This window comes from Sinocyclocheilus anshuiensis, unplaced genomic scaffold (genome assembly GCF_001515605.1).
Source record: "Sinocyclocheilus anshuiensis isolate Anshui unplaced genomic scaffold, SAMN03320099.WGS_v1.1 scaffold437, whole genome shotgun sequence".
Classification (NCBI taxonomy): domain Eukaryota; kingdom Metazoa; phylum Chordata; class Actinopteri; order Cypriniformes; family Cyprinidae; genus Sinocyclocheilus; species Sinocyclocheilus anshuiensis.
Window position 1 is genome coordinate 1,613,787 of NW_015539902.1, and position 17,166 is coordinate 1,630,952.

Below are 17,166 nucleotides of genomic sequence, written 5' to 3' on the forward strand. Positions count from 1 at the left end.
GTACAATAAATATAATGGTAAAGCAAAACACGTGTTGTTGTTTTTTCCCTCCTCTTGTTTATTTTTGATACTTCATCATTTGCATCAAAACATCCCTGCCCAACCCTCTGAACAACTGGTTAAATAATAAGTGGATGGCGGGAGAAGGAGGGGGCATGTCGCCTCAAGCCATTTTTTTTGTTTACAGTTCCTGTCTAATGTGCCTAGCAACACTTTACACCAGGAGGCGGGAAAAGACTCGTAGAGACCCTGAAGACGCGCACCCCCAACCCTCAAAGCTGGGGTAGCATAACAACAGCGGCTGATAGAATCCGCGCACCTCGGACCAACCAGAGAGCTGTAGCTAAGGGCCATGCTGCCATGGAAACAAAGCACACATGCTGTCGCTAGAGCCTGTTGCCATCGCATCCGTCGTTTCCTTATTTGCCGGCTCCATCTCCCGTGCCAGTAAAGAGTTCTTCATTCTTGTGCCTTTGAACTCCTACGTTCTGCCTGTAAACCCAGTAGAGTTAAAAATAGGGACAAGAGGTAAGACATGCATACAGCACATGGTATTATAGCATCATGTTTACTGCTTGTGTCATGTCTACATGTGGCAAAATAGCCAATTATATCTGTACTAGTTAATGAGGACTCATCTCAGTAAAGACCGGATTACACCAATAACAATAAACGATATCTGTATCAGGGTTTACACCAACGGACAAGAATTTTCTGTTAATTTAAGGGTTTCACAGACTAATCTTCTAGTCCAGTGGTTTTCAATCCTAGTCCTGGGGGACCCACCGCTCTGCACATTTTGTATGTCTCCCGGGTGTTTTTACAACTAGTTTGTTTGAGCCCTCCAAATGCTCTCGGAGCAGTTCAGCGCCTATATGTGAACAAACCAAGTGATCTCAGACCCCCCCTAAAAGGACCCAAAAGCCAGTGGTGTAATGTAATGAAGTAATAATACTTTTGTTACAGTACTTAAGTATTTTTTGGGAGTATGTGTACTTTACTTGAGTTTTTATATTTCAGCCAACTTTTACTCTTGGGTCTGGCACTTGCAAGTTAGGCTCTGTCCCAAATGGCATCCTAAACCCCCGCGGTCTTCTGCCTTGTCCAAATACCCACACTTGCGGTCTTTGCACTTGACTACTTATATGTCGTATTTCCTGTATTTGGTCCAAGTGTTCAAGTGAGCATGAAGACCACAAGTGTGTGTGTACAACTTTTCATTACTTGATGGGACACACTTATAGTGTTGTAAAAATGCAAGTGTTTACAGAGCTTTATTTTTATTTTCAAACCTTTGCATTTTAAAATCAACTTCTAAATGTCTGTTCAGTGTCTCTTTAACAGATGACAATTTAATTTTGTGGTGCTTCTAATTAAATGATAAAAAGCAGTTGCAAATGTACAAAATAAATATCACCACTACTCATTTGCACCAATAAAACGTGCAATCCTTTGTTTTAGTACCAAATTATATATAATATCTAATTATCATTACTATTTAACATACATTGGAAAGGTTTCCGTGACCTCTCGCGAGATCTCTGCAAAAAGTTTCACGATTTATTTCCAGAACATGATGCATGATGGGATACACTAAGCCTCGAATACCGCTCCGGAGCGGTATTCCAGATAGTGTGGATTTAGTGTGCGTTAAGGGCACTAGTCTGGCGTTTTTAAGACCTGGGACAGTCTTCCGCGCACGTGCTCTCAAGTGGCCAAGACCGCAAGTGTGGGTATTTGGACAAGGCATTGGACAAGGCAATTCTCTGAGTCCGCACTTTCGTGATGTAATGCCGCTTTGACTGTCGGGTAGAAGTATGCTGCGGAGCTTGCACCAGTGCGGGCTCAGCAGAAGTGCGGATCGAGGGCGCATAATGGCCACAAAGGCGGCGCTCGCGAGCACCCTTCTGAACGCTAAAATGACAAATGGGGGACAAATGTCTCGTGGACTTAAAGGGTTAGTTCACCCAAAAATGAAAATTCCTTCATTCATCTTCGGAACACAAATTAAGATAATTTTGATGGATACGCTGTTTCCTTTCAGATCAAATCACATCAATGTAGGAAACAGATCCGGCATGACGCAGCTGACACAGAACAGCATACTTGTTTACGTCCAGCGGATATTCTCCAAAATGGCACCAGGGTGATGCGGAGGAGACGCATTGTTTTTTTCTTTTCTTTTGCGCACAAAAAATATTCTCATAGCTTAATATAATTGCGGATGAACCACTGATGTCACATGGATTATTTTACAGATCTCCTTGCTACGTTTCTGGACTTGGGAACATTTCAGTTGTATTGCTGTCGCAAGCTCTCATATTCCATCCAAAATATCTTAATTTGTGTTACGAAGATGAACGAAGGTCTTACGAGTTTGAAACAATAAGAGGGTGAGTAATTAATGACAGAATTTTCATTTTTGGGTGAACTAACCCTTTAACGGACACGCGCACGAGGCCATTCACATGTCGCGCCTAAAAACGTGTGGAAAATGCTAGGCGCGCCACTTTCTGCTTTTTTTCAAAGCATTCGGGCGCTTGCGCTCAGGAGGCGTCTGCCGTTGCTAAGCAACCATGACCTGCACTCTCAATGAAGATGCGGAAGTTTCAGCAAAGGATAAATGGATTTGCAGCACTAAAAATCACTTGCAGTAGCTCTGCTACTAAATTTATTTAAAAATGGCTATCCCTGTACAGCTATGATCAACTGTTCCTTCATCTTGGCTGAGCTTTCAATGCTGTTACGGGAAAGGATGAAGTGTAACGGAGGCCAGCGAGTAGGTGCTGTGCAGGTAAACCTCACTCCCCTGATCTCAAGAGACTCATTTTAGACGGCAAAATGCTTCTGTATGCTTTTTGTATTTATATAATTTAATATAGTTAACTTAATCTATATCACACAAAGAGTGCCGTTTTTCCGCAGATATCAGCATGATAACTAATTTAATAATCATTTGATACAAGTTCAGTAAAGTTAGCAATAAGTGACTTACATTTTAGACACGATTTTGCTTTGTTTCCTAATTTTGCCAACGAAAATAGTTCCAAACAAAGATCAGAGCACTGTTTTGTGTCTCTGAGCAATGGACGGTGTTTACTTATTGAATGAATCAGCTTTTTGAACGAATCAGTTGATTAAATGATTCAGTGATTCACTAATTAACAGTCAAATGCTTTGTTCCTGAATGAATCAGCTGTTTGAAAGAATCGGTTGAATCTTAATGACTCACTCATTAACAGTCACTTGCTACCACCTACTGGCGGTTTTAATTTCACATTTCAACTATTTTTTTCATGTTTTAAATCATTTCAAATATCAGTATTCAACGTTTTATGTTAAAAACACAACATTATTTATCCATCTGTAACTGCTGGTTAAATGCATCCATGTCCCCTCTGAGCTACATTAAACTGTGTAAATACATCTACTTGCGGTGGTAGCTGGTTGGAAAATCCTCCTATTACCCATGGCACAAAAATGGTCTACTACATGCGACAAATAACAAATAATGTGTGATTTTTAGCAATATTTTTTTATTTAGGCCTATTGAAATTCATTTTAATTATATAGGCTACTATTATATTTAATTACATACTCCTATTATGCATTGTAAATTATGCAAAATGACAGCATTTAAATGGTAGAGTTCTCCTTGCTTTTTCATGTAGTGTCTCTCTCAGTGAATGGGTTTTTATACAGTCTATGGTAAAATCTATATATTGAATAATATGTATCAAATAATGTTCTTTGACTTTTCTTCCTGTGGGGAAACATCCCAGCCAGAAACTACAATAGTTTCCTATTAATTAAATGGTTTTTAATTAAATACAATTGATTGTGTTAAAAAAAAATTTAACTTGTGATTTTTAATTATAAACAAGCTTGAAATACAACTGGACTCTTATTTTGAAATGTCTATACTATTGCGGGCTGTTCCTTCAGATGAGGTGATAAAATATGCATTAAATCATGCTTACAACCGTCTAAAATATAATATATAAAGGTCATAACGTAGTGTCATAATTCATCAACTCGAGTTCATAAGCAACAGCTTGGCATAAAGGTGCGCTATTCATTGATTGAGAATCACTTTGAAGCAGTCTGAAGCGCCACCTTGTGACACTGCAACGTGCAGCGCTCTTTTTTTATGAAATAGCCTTTTGAAGTTTAATAATCAGTAGGTTGTATCGCGATTTGTTTTTCCATCCCAAAATATAAGACCTCTTAAAATGATCATTAAGACGTTTGTTTTACCGTTTCATTTATTGAAGACTTTTTATGACATTAAATTTAAGAAAACTCACCCGGAGGGATTTTGCTTTATTTGCACTCGTGCTCCTAAATATATTTTACAGTTCGCACACATCTATTTTAGTCGCAAATGCGACTGAAGCGCCCGCACTGTCGAGCCCTGTGTTTGTCTGTGAAATATCCACAGCGTCTCTGCAGCGCAGCGCACGGGAATGCCAGCGGGAGGAAACAGTTCTCACGCACACAGAACGAGCAGATACGAAACATGTAGGGCGAGGGGTGATTTTCCACTTGTTAATCGATCGCGGATGGTTTCATTATTTCGGGCGGATAAAAAAGATATAAGAGGATAAAAATGAAATTAAAAATGTTTCTCCAAATATACTTGGGCGGCCGTTAATATACCTGGGCGGCCCTCCCAAGTAAAGTCTATGTGTGGGAAACTGCTCTTTCAGATTCAGATTCCAGAAATGTTTTCTTATGTTGGAATGAAAGACACTAAGTACTGGATGAAGTACTTCTTATTCTGACCCAAAGATACAAAATGGAAGAAAGAGTTAAAACTAAACCCAATCTTGTTAAGCTGTGTTTGATTATATATATATATATATATATATTATTATTTTATTATAATATATATATATTTGCTTCTTTTCCATTTTGCATTTACTTGTACTTTTACTTTCAATACTTAAGTACGTTGCGTTAAAGCGGTTTCTACCTGATATACCTGCTCGTATTACTGACTAAACGTTCGCTCCTTGTGCTTAAACGTTCAAATACACATAGTTATGTGTCTAAATGCCCGTCTTTGCGAGTATCCTCGTAAACACAGTTATTTATGTCTTAAATGAATGTTAATAGTTAAAGATAAAGAATGTGTTAGGCTAGATGAGATCCTTAGCCTATATGATGAGATCTTAAAAGGATATTCACCCTGGTCCCAACTGACTCCAATAGTGTTTTTTTTTTTAGTGAGGGCCCAGCAACTGTTTGGTTACCAATATTATTCCAAATATATTCTTTTGTGTTCAACAGCATGAAGGAATCTCATACAGGTTTAGAACATCAACAGAATTTACATTTTTGGGTGAACTATAATGCAGCCTAATATAGCTGCTGTTACCATTTGTGTCAATAATGTAAATCAAAACATCAGAAAAGAGAAAGGAAAAATTGAAATCACATCATATGACCCCATTTAAAGCGGCAGACGAGTGTGCACTTAGAATTAACAGACGCTATTGTTCGCTGGTGTGGACGCTAATTCGTTATCTTTATAGTTATCGTTCTTGGTGTGAACGGGCCTTAAGACTTTTACTCAAGTAATATTCTAAATGGTGACTTTACCTTTTACCAAAGTAATTTTCTGGTAAGATATCTGTAATTTTACTTGAGTATGGCTTTCAGGTACTTTATACGCCACTGCCAAAAGCAAACTGATTCGGTTCGTTTCATTTGTGGTTTGTGGCTTGATTTCCTCATGATTTGTGAAAGCAATGAGGTCCCGGTATGCTTTTTATGGACCAACTTAACAGTAATATGAGTAATATGAACTAAGCAGGTTATTATTGTTATATATATTTATATGTATAGTTTATGATTATTATTTTTATTATTTATCAATGTAATTTCAGATGTTTCAATCTCTTGTTACATTTAAAAAAAATAAGTAAATAAATAAACCAACTGTTAACTCTAACAATACAAAACAATTCTGTTGCCATTTATGTAATCTAGGGATAGCGGTGCATTAATTGATTTTAATGCATGAGGGAGGCAAAGAACCATCCGATGCGCAGCTGAAATTTAGCATTCTGTCTGCTTTAAATCAGACATCAGAACATCAATTTTACCGTGCTCGTAAATATTTCTGTGTGCGCAGCGCGATCTCCGGCGTGTCTGCCAGTGATGTGTGTGTGTGTGTGTGCGTGTCAATGAAAGCAGTGAAACAATATAGCAGCAATATAAAGTTAGTAGCAAATAAACATTTTAATACTACCTTATCTGAGAAAAAAAGGAAATTGAAATAACTTTATACATAATGTTCCCTTTTAATTTTAAATTGAACTGAAATGCATTGTTAAAGCTCTGTGAATATTTTGACCAGTGACATGATCAGGGATTGCCCGCTCTTCCTCACCTCCTTCCCTGTTCACTTCATCTTCCAAATTTTCCTAAAGGTAAGATGCCAGCATTCCACTGCTGCTCAGAGAGCTGGGGTCTGAGTTCTTATGAAGTTGTGGTGTGAACAAGAAAGGGTTTGAGATCACTTTAATGCTGAAGTGGACCAAGAAAAGAACCAGGTTCTCTTTTGAGTCCACTAGAGTGTGAACACCAAACGGCTTAAGGTCCCTTTCAGCTGGTTCCCTTTCTGGTTCCCTAAGTGAGCTGGGTTTGGTTCCTTTAAAACAAACTATATGTGAAAACACCCTTATTTAACTCATGTGATTCAGATCACCAGCATGTTAAGAGCTACATGAACTCAGCTGAGTGTGTCAGATAAGGGAGACATAGAAAATGTGCAGAGCAGTGGGTCCCCAGGACCAGGATTGAAAACCACTAGACTAGTCTACTTTAATGCTCTGCCATGACGCTTTAATCTTGACATCGACTAGTCGCGGGCCTATCTATCTTATTTTTCAACGCGGAAGTAAGCTGTTTTCTGTCAATGTGCGAGATTTCCAGTTCATTAACCTCTAGGGAAATAACGAGAAGAATAACAAAGTGCAGTAAATGGTAAAACGGTTGAAAATTAAAAATTCAAATTTTAATTTGGTAAAAATTAGGATGATAAGACACACCAGATTGAAATATAAAGCCGCAAAATTAGGTGTTTTGTACAGCTAAAAATAGCTGGAAGCGTCTGATACCAGAAGCCAGACACATTAAATTTACAAATGGCCACGCCCGCTCTGACGGAAAAATAAGGTGGATAGAGGGCACAACAGGATAAGAAATCTTTGAAGTCAATATTTATGCTCCATTTCCAAACAGTTAAAATTGCAAATAAATGCATTCTCCGAAAGGGCTCCACAAGACGTGTGGAACGTGTGGAAATGCACATTTTAAATAGCTTATTGTATAGGTAAGTTAATCACGTGTGCTGTATTGTTATGCACACACATAGGCTACAGACAGTAGCTCGTACATCGCGCGCACACAGAATCATTCAGTAGCTCGGAATTGTCAACACTGTTCTGTGATTTCTCAATAAAATAGCTTAGAAACAGAAAAGTTCTAGCATAACTACAAGCTTCACTATTAGTAGAGAGACACTGCCAGGTAGAATTAATTCACACATGCAATCGCTATCTAATGTAGACGACTCGACTTTCATCACATAAGTGTCGGCTTTAAAGGTTCTGAAGTTGTCGGCTCCGTTAGTGTCGTTGTGCTTTTGGCGTCCCGTGTTCGAGTCCCGGATTGCTGACGTTTCCGATCCCATCCCCACTCTCTCTGCCACTTCACTTCCTGTCTCACTACTGTCTTATTAAATGACAAAACTTATTAAAAGGCAAAAAACGCCAAAAATAAATCTTAAAAAAAAAAACTATAGTTTTTCAACCCCTAGGTTATTATAAGTGCGCGTTGTAGTTTTGTCATCTGCCACTTTAAATGCTCCAGTTCTTTAAAGTCGGGTTGAAGCCGGGTTAACCACCTTTTTCATCCCATAAGAGTGGGCGCAGCCATATTTGTAAATTTTATAGGTCTAGCTTCCGGTTTCATTGCCTCCAGCTATTTTTAGCTGTACAAAACAGCTAATTGATATTGAAAATTGGTGTGTCTTACAATATTATTTTAATGTATTATCTTAATTATGTAGGGTGACCATACGTGCCATTTTCCCAGGACGCGTCCTGGGAAAATGGCACGTATGGTCACCCTAAATTATGAACACACTGGTTTGTTATTCTTCTCGTTATTTCATAATGGCTAATGAACTGGAAATCTCACTCACAGGCTTACTTCCGCATTGAAGAATAAGGATCTGCAGTGTGAACGTTACTATTCGTATAGAATGATTATTAAAACTTTATAGTTATTGTATTCAACAAATGCACTCAAGATAAAGGTTGCATAAAATATTAGTTAAGATTCGCTCATTGTTTGCTTCAGTGTCCTGTTCTTCTGGTTACAACAGGTGCCGAAAGGTGAGTGTTTTTATGTGTTCTGAATCATTGAATCATTCACTTAACCGATTTGTTAAACAACTCTGAGTCGTTCACTATCACAAATACATGTCTTTTTGTTCTTTATTAAAATGTGCATGACAGCAAATCTCCAGAAATGAACGAAATGCCCTACTCTCTTACAATGTCTGGTTCATTTCGTTCACAAATAGCATCGGTTCAGTGCCTCATTGAAACTCAAACTCATTAATTGAAGAAGCATATTCGTTCATGAGTCCAAAAATAAAATGCTCCTTCACAACACTGAGTCTTTCAACTAAAGCAGTTCAAAAGGACATCGGGGAATGATAAATGTAAGAATTTTAAAAAGGAATTCTCGTTTACTTAAAATATTTCAAAACATTGATTTGTTCACCAACGAAAGACGACTGAACTGTACATATGTTGTTGTCTTTGTTAATTTATGTATTTGTTCTCCCATAGCCTAATTTTTCCACCTGCTCTGCCAGCCAGCCGCTGTCACTTTGATTAATGGATGCTGGCTGCAATCTTCGAGTGCATCTCACTTGAACTGAAGTGCTGATGCACTGCACTTTCAGTATGATCTTACCCCCCCATCCACCTCCCTCTCAGTGTCCAGACATTAACACACACGCGCGCGCACAGTTTGTCCTGGAGGACTGGTGGGCTGGTAATCAATAATGTAGACAGTCTGATTAAGCGAAGGTTACTTCTTTGCAAATAACCCCGTGAGGCAATCGACACAAGGACTGTAGAGACAAACCCTCCAATAGCAGCGGAGCTCAAAACAGGATTTGCCGTTCCATTCTTGCTAACATGCAAATTGAGTGTTGCGTGGAACAGCTGCCTTCTCATTTGTCTGTATTCACCTCAACATTTCATTGGACTTTATGATTAAAAGAATTGTGACATGTTGAACTTTGACACATACAGAATGTGCTTTTTAAAAAATGCTGTATGCAAATATTATTTTACAGGACAAATGCTTTGGATTCCAACATCTATTTCAAAATGCTGTTAAATAATTGTGAACCAGGACCACAAAACCAGTCATAAGGGTCCATTTTTTGAAATTGAGATTTACATATCATCTGAAAGCTGAATAAATAAGCTTTCAAATAAACATTGATGTATGGTTTGTTAGGATAGGACAATATTTGGCCGAGATACAACTATTTGAAAATCTGGAATCTGAGGGTGCAAAAAAAAAATCTAAATATTGAGAAAATCGCCTTTATAGTTGTCCAAATTACGTCCTTAGCAATGCATATTACTAATCAAAAATTAAGTTTTGATATACTTACAGTAGGAAAATTACTAAATATCTGCATGGAACATGATATACTTAATATTCTAATGATTTTTGGCATAAAAGAAAAATCGATAATTTTGAACGACTTCATTTTGTTTGTATTGTTGGCTATTGCTACAAATATACCCATGTGACTTATGACTGGTTTTGTGGTCCAGGGTCACAAATGTAAATAATATAAGATAATTTTGTGATTTCTGTTCTCAAAATCAAAATTACAATATCATTTTTAATATATTAAAATAAATGTTATAATTTATATAATGATTAAACATTTTTTTTTTTTTAATATTTGTTGGCCAAAACAATACTTTTTACATTACACTGAAAGTGTTTTGTGGTTTAGAAATAAGTTGTCACATGTTTTAAAACTTATACATTTATAGAATATATTTATTAAAATATTTGTTTGCCAAAACAATCACGTTTACATTTAATCAGAATTTTATGTTTTATAAGTAGATTTAGCTGAAAAGTCTAAGATATTTTAATTGTTTAGTTATGACAACGTGCCCCTTACCGTGTTACGATATTCCCACACAAAACTTTAAAGTGTCCATACAGAAACTGAACTTCAAAAATAAACTCACCCTGAAAACATGTGATAACTAGCCCTGTGAAGATTAATTGTCTGTTTTTTCAGACAATCAGACACAAAGAAAATATTCCTGAGCTGGAAAAAAAAAAAACCTTTTGAAAACAGGATTAGTCTCAATCAGGGTTTAAGCCCGAACAGATTGAGAGATTGAGAGGTCTAAACGCAGCAAGAAGGCCAATATTTGACTTTGACTCTAATGATGGTCTTAGCCATGTAACAACAGTAAACCGTGATCTGCACACCTTGTCCAAAGGGTTGGGGATTTTAACTCGTGACATTGCCACATTAACATGCCCTGGTAGTCCAATGCTGATGACACTAGAGAGGATATCCGTGATTTCTTTATCCTTCCTTTTGCTCAGGTTATGATGTTAGCAGGATAACTCGACTTTTGTGGAGCCCTTCTATTCTTGTGTTAAGCTTAGACAGCTGAAGAGAAGAGCGAGCGACGTATTGTATCCTTAAATCAGTCAATCAGCACTTAGTAGTAGGTAAAACAGTAATGTTTACAGTGAATTACAGTTATAATCTGAGTTCAACACAAGCTCAATCAACACCACTTATGGCATAATGGTGATAATATAAGAGTTTCAAAGTTGTTTTGTTGGACATGATTTGGGAAATTCTTTGTTTTTATTCGATATTTCATGGTACATGAATATTATAATCTGATTGAGATTCATATTTGATATCATCACTTTACCACAGAACTGTCACAGTACTTCTTTTTAAGGGCTTGATGGATGTTCTTGAATCAGTCAGAGCTAAAACATTCAGGTAAAAGCGGATTGTGTGAAGTAAGATGTTCGGTGTAAATGTTGTTCTACATCATCTCACAGCCAATATATCTTCAGCTCATGTTGTTGTTGTGTATTACTCCGCATTAGATGCTTCGATAAGCTTTGTTTGTTTTAATCATAGCTTGTTTTTGAAAGGATTTTCGATGAGTGTCGTCCTTTGTAAACAAAGAGTTTTGTTTTAATATACTTTGCAGCCTCTTTTGTCCTTCAGCTTTTATCAGCTTAGCCGCACAGATTTATCAGGGCTTCAGTGTATGTGTCTGTGGGTCACCCCCCCCCCTTCTTTGTCTCCTGTATGGGGACACAAGAGGGTGTATAATATGAGTGTTTGTGCATGTGAGGGTGCAGCTGACTGGATTATCTGACACAGAGTCTTTCAGCTGTCACTCATTTAATGGTTATTGCTGGGTTCTCGTGGGAAAAGCATACAGAGTTACACCAAGTCACCTGTTTCTCCGTAAACGACTGTTAGAATTTAGATTCTGTGACAAATTGTTTAAATACTATCAAAAAAGAGACATATTATGTATGTATGAACAAAAGAAATACAAATCTGTATTTAGGTTTTGTGCATTTATTTGTGTCAAAGAAGTAATACATGCTGATTTAAAATAGAAAATTCAGAACAGAAATAATATTTTTTAAATATAAATATTTAAAATCTTTTTTACATCATTAGAAAATCTTTTTTTTTTTAACTTGGCAAAAATCAAATCAATACAAAACTTACAAAAGACCTTCAAATTCCTCTTCACCGTAACAAAAGTACAAAGACGTGTCACCAAAAAACTGACATCACATTTTTTTTTTAAACCCTGGTGTGCATGCAAAAGTGTAGCTGAGATGAGAAAAAATGTTTTCACAGCTTACACTCTTCGGTGCACGTGAAGACTGTGAAAGAGGTCTGCTTTGTAAATCTAATGTGTATTGACAGCTTGAATCACCTTTGAACACATGGAATGAAAGACACTTGTGTTCTATGGTGAGAAAACACCACCCTGGTTATAACCAGGTCAGCCATCAAATATACATACTATTGCACAATCTATTATTTCACCCAACATTTACTTTGTAGATAAATGAATCTTATACACTAAGAGTTCAAATAACACTGAAAATCTTCCATTGCAGCCCAAAGGCTGAATGCAAGATATTTAAGGCTATACAAAATGCCAGCAATCCCCTAAAGAGGAAAAACAAGAGGAATGTCATCTTCCAATTAAATAATGACAGTTTCACTACAGGTTTAAAAGTGAGGCAACTAGAAAATTTCAGCATTGTTGACCTGAGTGTCATTACAATTTGAGGTTAAATACAGTAAGAGCTTAAAAATGACTAATATTGTTTGGTCAAATAAGCACGCTGTCAAAACCCCCCTCCAACCATTCATTAACAGTCTTAGTTGTATTACTGTACATGAACACATATTAGTACACACATTATTGTGGGCAGTGACAGCATTGTTTCACAGAAGAATTGTGCGTTAAAGGTTGTGGCTAAGCTGCTACATGGCACTTGGACTAGAATCGTGTTGTATATGTGCTGCTGCATGTGAACTTGATGTTCAGTATCTAGTGTCCTGGGGCTATGTAACCTCAAGATCTAATTTTACACAGTGTTCAGAGCCTATATGTTCTCTGCAAGCCTTCACTCAAGCTATGTGTATGACAAATGCCAAATAACTCCCTGCGGGGTTAGCAATATATCTGGTCTACGAGTGGGAAGCCCAACTGTTCAAACTGCCAGCATTGTTGGTGAGATAACACGTTACTGCATACATCTGACTTTATATAATCTAAAAGTTCTTCTCCTCAGCACAGGGTTTTGAGAGCCCCTGTGGCACAGATCAGAGTTTGCATATGGTAGGGAGTTGGAGACTCCACTTCCACCACACGCTCTGGCCTGAACGGCAGCTGAATCCTGAAGGGTGACACCTTTTTCTTTAAAATCTGCCCGATGCCCATGGAAGGGAACTTGATGCGGAGCTGAGGGCTGTCTGGTTTATCGCTACCCCTGCTACTAGGCGGGGTACCGCTTGACTCTGAGGAGCTCAACCACACTGAAGCAGGAGGACTTTTCTTGGGTTGAGGTTTGATGATGAGAACAGGTGGGCTGTAGGGTTCATCGCTACCCCTGCTGCTAGTTGAGCTACCGCTTGACTCTGAGGAGCTCATGCACTCTGAAGCTTTCTTGGGTTGAGGTTTGATGATGAGAACAGGTATGCGTGGGATCGTGGCCTTCTTCAAGTACGAGCTATCGGGCTGAAAAGCAGACACGTGTCGAGGTGGAGAGAGCTCTCCGTTGGTCAGCTTGTACCATGGTGATGGAGGAGTGACTTTGCTGGGTTCCTTGCTTGCGGAAGCCCAGGAATGAGCGGCGAGGGAAGAAGGTGGGCGAGCGGGGACGTTGACAGCTTTTGGGGAATCTTTGGATCTGTCTTTCTGGTCCGGCTGGGTCTCGGGTGTAGGATGGGTTGGGGTCGACTGTGGGGTTGGGTACAGGGGGTGGATCTCCATGTACTCCAGAGAGGATGAGGTGATGCAACCATCACGTCCTGAGTAAACATCTTTAAAACCTCCAGTCACAGCTTTCAGAAGACCTGAAAATGAGAGAGGAAAGAGTTTGATTCAGAACAGATCCAACTCTTGTGTTATTTGTACATTCAATTACTAAACAGTGTGCTGATATATTTTCTATTCATATTTCCATTACAGAAAGTGAAAGTCTGCTGGGCTAGAGAATGTCTTTTGAGGTTTAGCACTTGACATTTTAAATTGCTTTAAGAGAAGATGTTTTTAGGTTGTTTTGACTGTTCTTGTCTAAAAAAGGAAAATAAGGCAAAACAACATAGGAGGACCCAATTGATTTTGATTGTATGGACAGACAAACAAACAAACTGAGACATTTTTCTAAATATCTTTTGTGTTCCACAAAAGAAAGTAAACCTTACAGGTTAGAAGTGATGTGATGGTGAGTAAACTTGAGTTTTTGGCTGAACTATCGATCTAAGAGAAAAAATTCCAACTAAATGTACTATGTTCCCTGTTATATTGAGTTGAAGCGTCTTTGAGGCTCTGAATACTTCAGTATAGTCACATGGCTTGGCAACCAAGCAAGTAAGAGTGAGTGGAACAGGTTTTCTATACATGTCTTACATGTGCCCTGTGAAGTCATCTTTAATCTTCAAACTTCGGTGATCTTTCTACGTGATAACAACTTGAACAGCCCTAAAGGGTTTACAAGTTTGATTTACTGTCACCCTGTTTGCCAAGTAAAAATTTTTGGACTATCCCTCAGGTATCAGAGCTTATTTCAAAGCTTCTTTCAACAAAGAGCTATATTTAATTTGTACCATTGTATATACATTACATTTAGCCATTTAGCAGACGCTTTTATCCAAAGCGACTTACAAATGAGGACAATGGAAGCAATCAAAATCAACAAAAGAGGAATGATATGCAAGTGCTATAACAAGCCTTAGTTAGCTTAACTCAGTACGCGTAGCAAGGTTTTTTTTTTTAATTATATAATAAATAAAAAGAAAAAGAATAGAGCAAGCTAGTGTTAGAGGCCTTTTTTGTTTTTGTTAATTGTATAATAAATAAAAATAAAACAAATAGATAGAATACAAAAAGATTAGAAAAGTGCAGTGGTAGTTTTTTTTGGGCAGGTCATTCCACCAGGAGGGAACATTTAATTTAAAAGTCTGTGAAAGTGATTTTGTGCCTCATTGGGATGGCACAATAAAGCGACGTTCACTTGCAGAATGCAAGCTTCTAGACGGCACGTAAGTCTGAAGTAATGAATTTAGGTAAAGGGTTGCAGAGCCAGTGGTGCTTTTGTAGGCAAACGTTAATGCCTTGAATTTTATGCAAGCAGCTATTTTATGTAGTATTTATTCTCATTTTCAGACAATTATTGTCACGTACTCCTAAATCACACATCAGTTGTGTGCCAAATCACATCTTAACCACATGGTTGGTTCATGCATGTCTATATTGTACTGTGTCTATAGTCTCTCACCATTTCTGTGTTTCTTCTCCTTGGTGGGACCTTTGTTCACAGCGAGATACGCGGGTGTCTGCTTGGGTGGAATCGTAATCTTCTCAATGGGCTTCCTCCATTGAGTCTGGAACAGCTCGCTCTTTTTCTCCTTCTCCATGTTGTACTGTTTCTCCTGTGAGAACCAGACAATGTTAAACTCATGAGACAGAACTGAAATGCTTTTATGGATGACATGTTGATGTCATTGTTGTCTCCAACTTACCCTGTACTCTTTTGAGATTCTCTTCATCTTGTTGTTGAGGAGGAAGTACACGGTCAGCGTGTGGCAAGCTTTGTTAGTGAGCACTGCGCTCAAAACCTCACTGTGTTTGTAGCCCATTTTCTCTGTCATGTGGAGCAGAACTATGTGGTTGATCTCCTCAATGTGGATCCTGAAAGTTACAAAAAAATATTTTAGGCCATAATAAGTCATAAAAGATCTAAGAGACAAGATCTGACTTTGACCTGCAAGCATAATAGGTGACTAACCTATTTAAGTAAGGAACTCCAGTGTGAGGGTTTCCCAACTGCAGCCATGGATCTGCCATTACTTGGTGGATGTTGGGTCTCTTGTCGGGGTCAGGCTCGAGAAGTTTCTTCAGCAGACTGGTGGCAGCTGTGAACACAGACAGGAAGATGTGAGGCCTTTGTCCTATCTTTCTTTAAAGGGGTCATATGATGCTGCTAAAAATAACATTATTTTGTGTATTTGGTGTAATGAAATGTGTTTATGTGGTTTAAAGTTAAAAAAACACATTATTTTCCACATACTGTACATTATTGTTTCTCCTCTATGCCCCGCCTTTTTGGATGCTGTTAAGAAATCTGAACAAAGCAAATAATTCCTTGTGACCTAAAACTAGTTTTTCTTGTGGTTGAAAAAAGTCACCACTTGCCTGGCATGTTTGCAGTAAACATAGTGTTTATGAGCCAACGGCACTGCACTGAGAATTTTAAGTACGACTTCTTGAGTATGTTGTAATAAAAAAATTATTACGATGCTTAAAAAATTGTTGCATGCGATTGTGCTGGCACTCGAGCATGTTTTTCTATGTCAATCAGGTTTTGTGTTGCTGGCAACCGGCTACAAAATAGCATGAGAGAAGTCACTGGATCATGAAGATTCTGTGTTTTATTAAGATTTGGCTTTCATCACCTGAGATATTTGAAGGTGACATATCATGAAAATCTGACTTTTCCAAGTTTTAAGTGCAATAATCAGGTCCCCGGTGCATCTACCAACCAAGGAAACGTGAAAAAGATAACCCAGTAACTTTGTTTTGGTAAGCCTTTTTCTGCAAGCGTCTGAAAAAACGAGCGCGTCTGATTTCGCTCCCCTAGTGCCATTGCAAAGGGATCTCATTATAATATTACCGCCCCTTAATCTGCACGTTTCCACCCACAGCGCCAACGGTGACAATGGTGTACCAGCTCTAATGCTAATGTTCTGCCTTTGGCTGCACTGACGAGCACAGAACATTATTTAGAGTCCCAGCCTCAGAAGAGACAAGAGAGCAGTGGATTTATTGATTTATTTAATGTATATTGCTGCTGCCACACAGATCTTAAATAAACAAGCGATTTATTTCCCAGCTGTTTACCTTCACAGACATAACCGACTGTTTTTGTAACTCGTGTGTAAACTTGTGTGTGAATGAGAACTTAGTTTAGTACTCACATGCTGTGACAGCCGCTTTCTGTCCGTGTGCACTCAGAAAACCGTATATCAGAAGTTTAAACTAATATGGTTTAAAACGCATGATTTCAGCACGATAAACATGATAATCAGAACCAAAACAGATGTTTTTAGCAGGTACGAGCTGTGGTGGCGCAGCTCTATTCTAGAAAAGGGGCGGGCAGCAGCAGCTCATTTGCATTTAAAAAGACAGCGTGAAAAACAGCGTGTTTCTGCTTTCACTCAAAATAGGCATTTTCAAAATGATATAATAAATGATCTGTGGGGTATTTTGAGCTGAAACTTCACAGACACATTCTGGGGACACC

General features: G+C 38.2%; 1 protein-coding gene across 1 annotated transcript in view; it reads right to left on the reverse strand.

Moving 5' to 3' along the window:
- Positions 1–11,825: 11,825 nt before the first annotated feature.
- The window catches only part of LOC107686151 (hormonally up-regulated neu tumor-associated kinase homolog A-like), a 15,216-nt gene continuing 9,875 nt past the window's right edge, over positions 11,826–17,166 (reverse strand). The window contains exons 6-9 of the mRNA XM_016483031.1: positions 15,652–15,778; positions 15,386–15,554; positions 15,142–15,295; positions 11,826–13,717 (exon numbers count right to left, since the gene is read on the reverse strand). Of these exons, the coding sequence (XP_016338517.1) occupies positions 12,930–13,717; positions 15,142–15,295; positions 15,386–15,554; positions 15,652–15,778 (1,238 nt within the window). The 3' untranslated portion in view covers positions 11,826–12,929. The remainder of the gene's footprint in view (positions 13,718–15,141; positions 15,296–15,385; positions 15,555–15,651; positions 15,779–17,166) is intronic.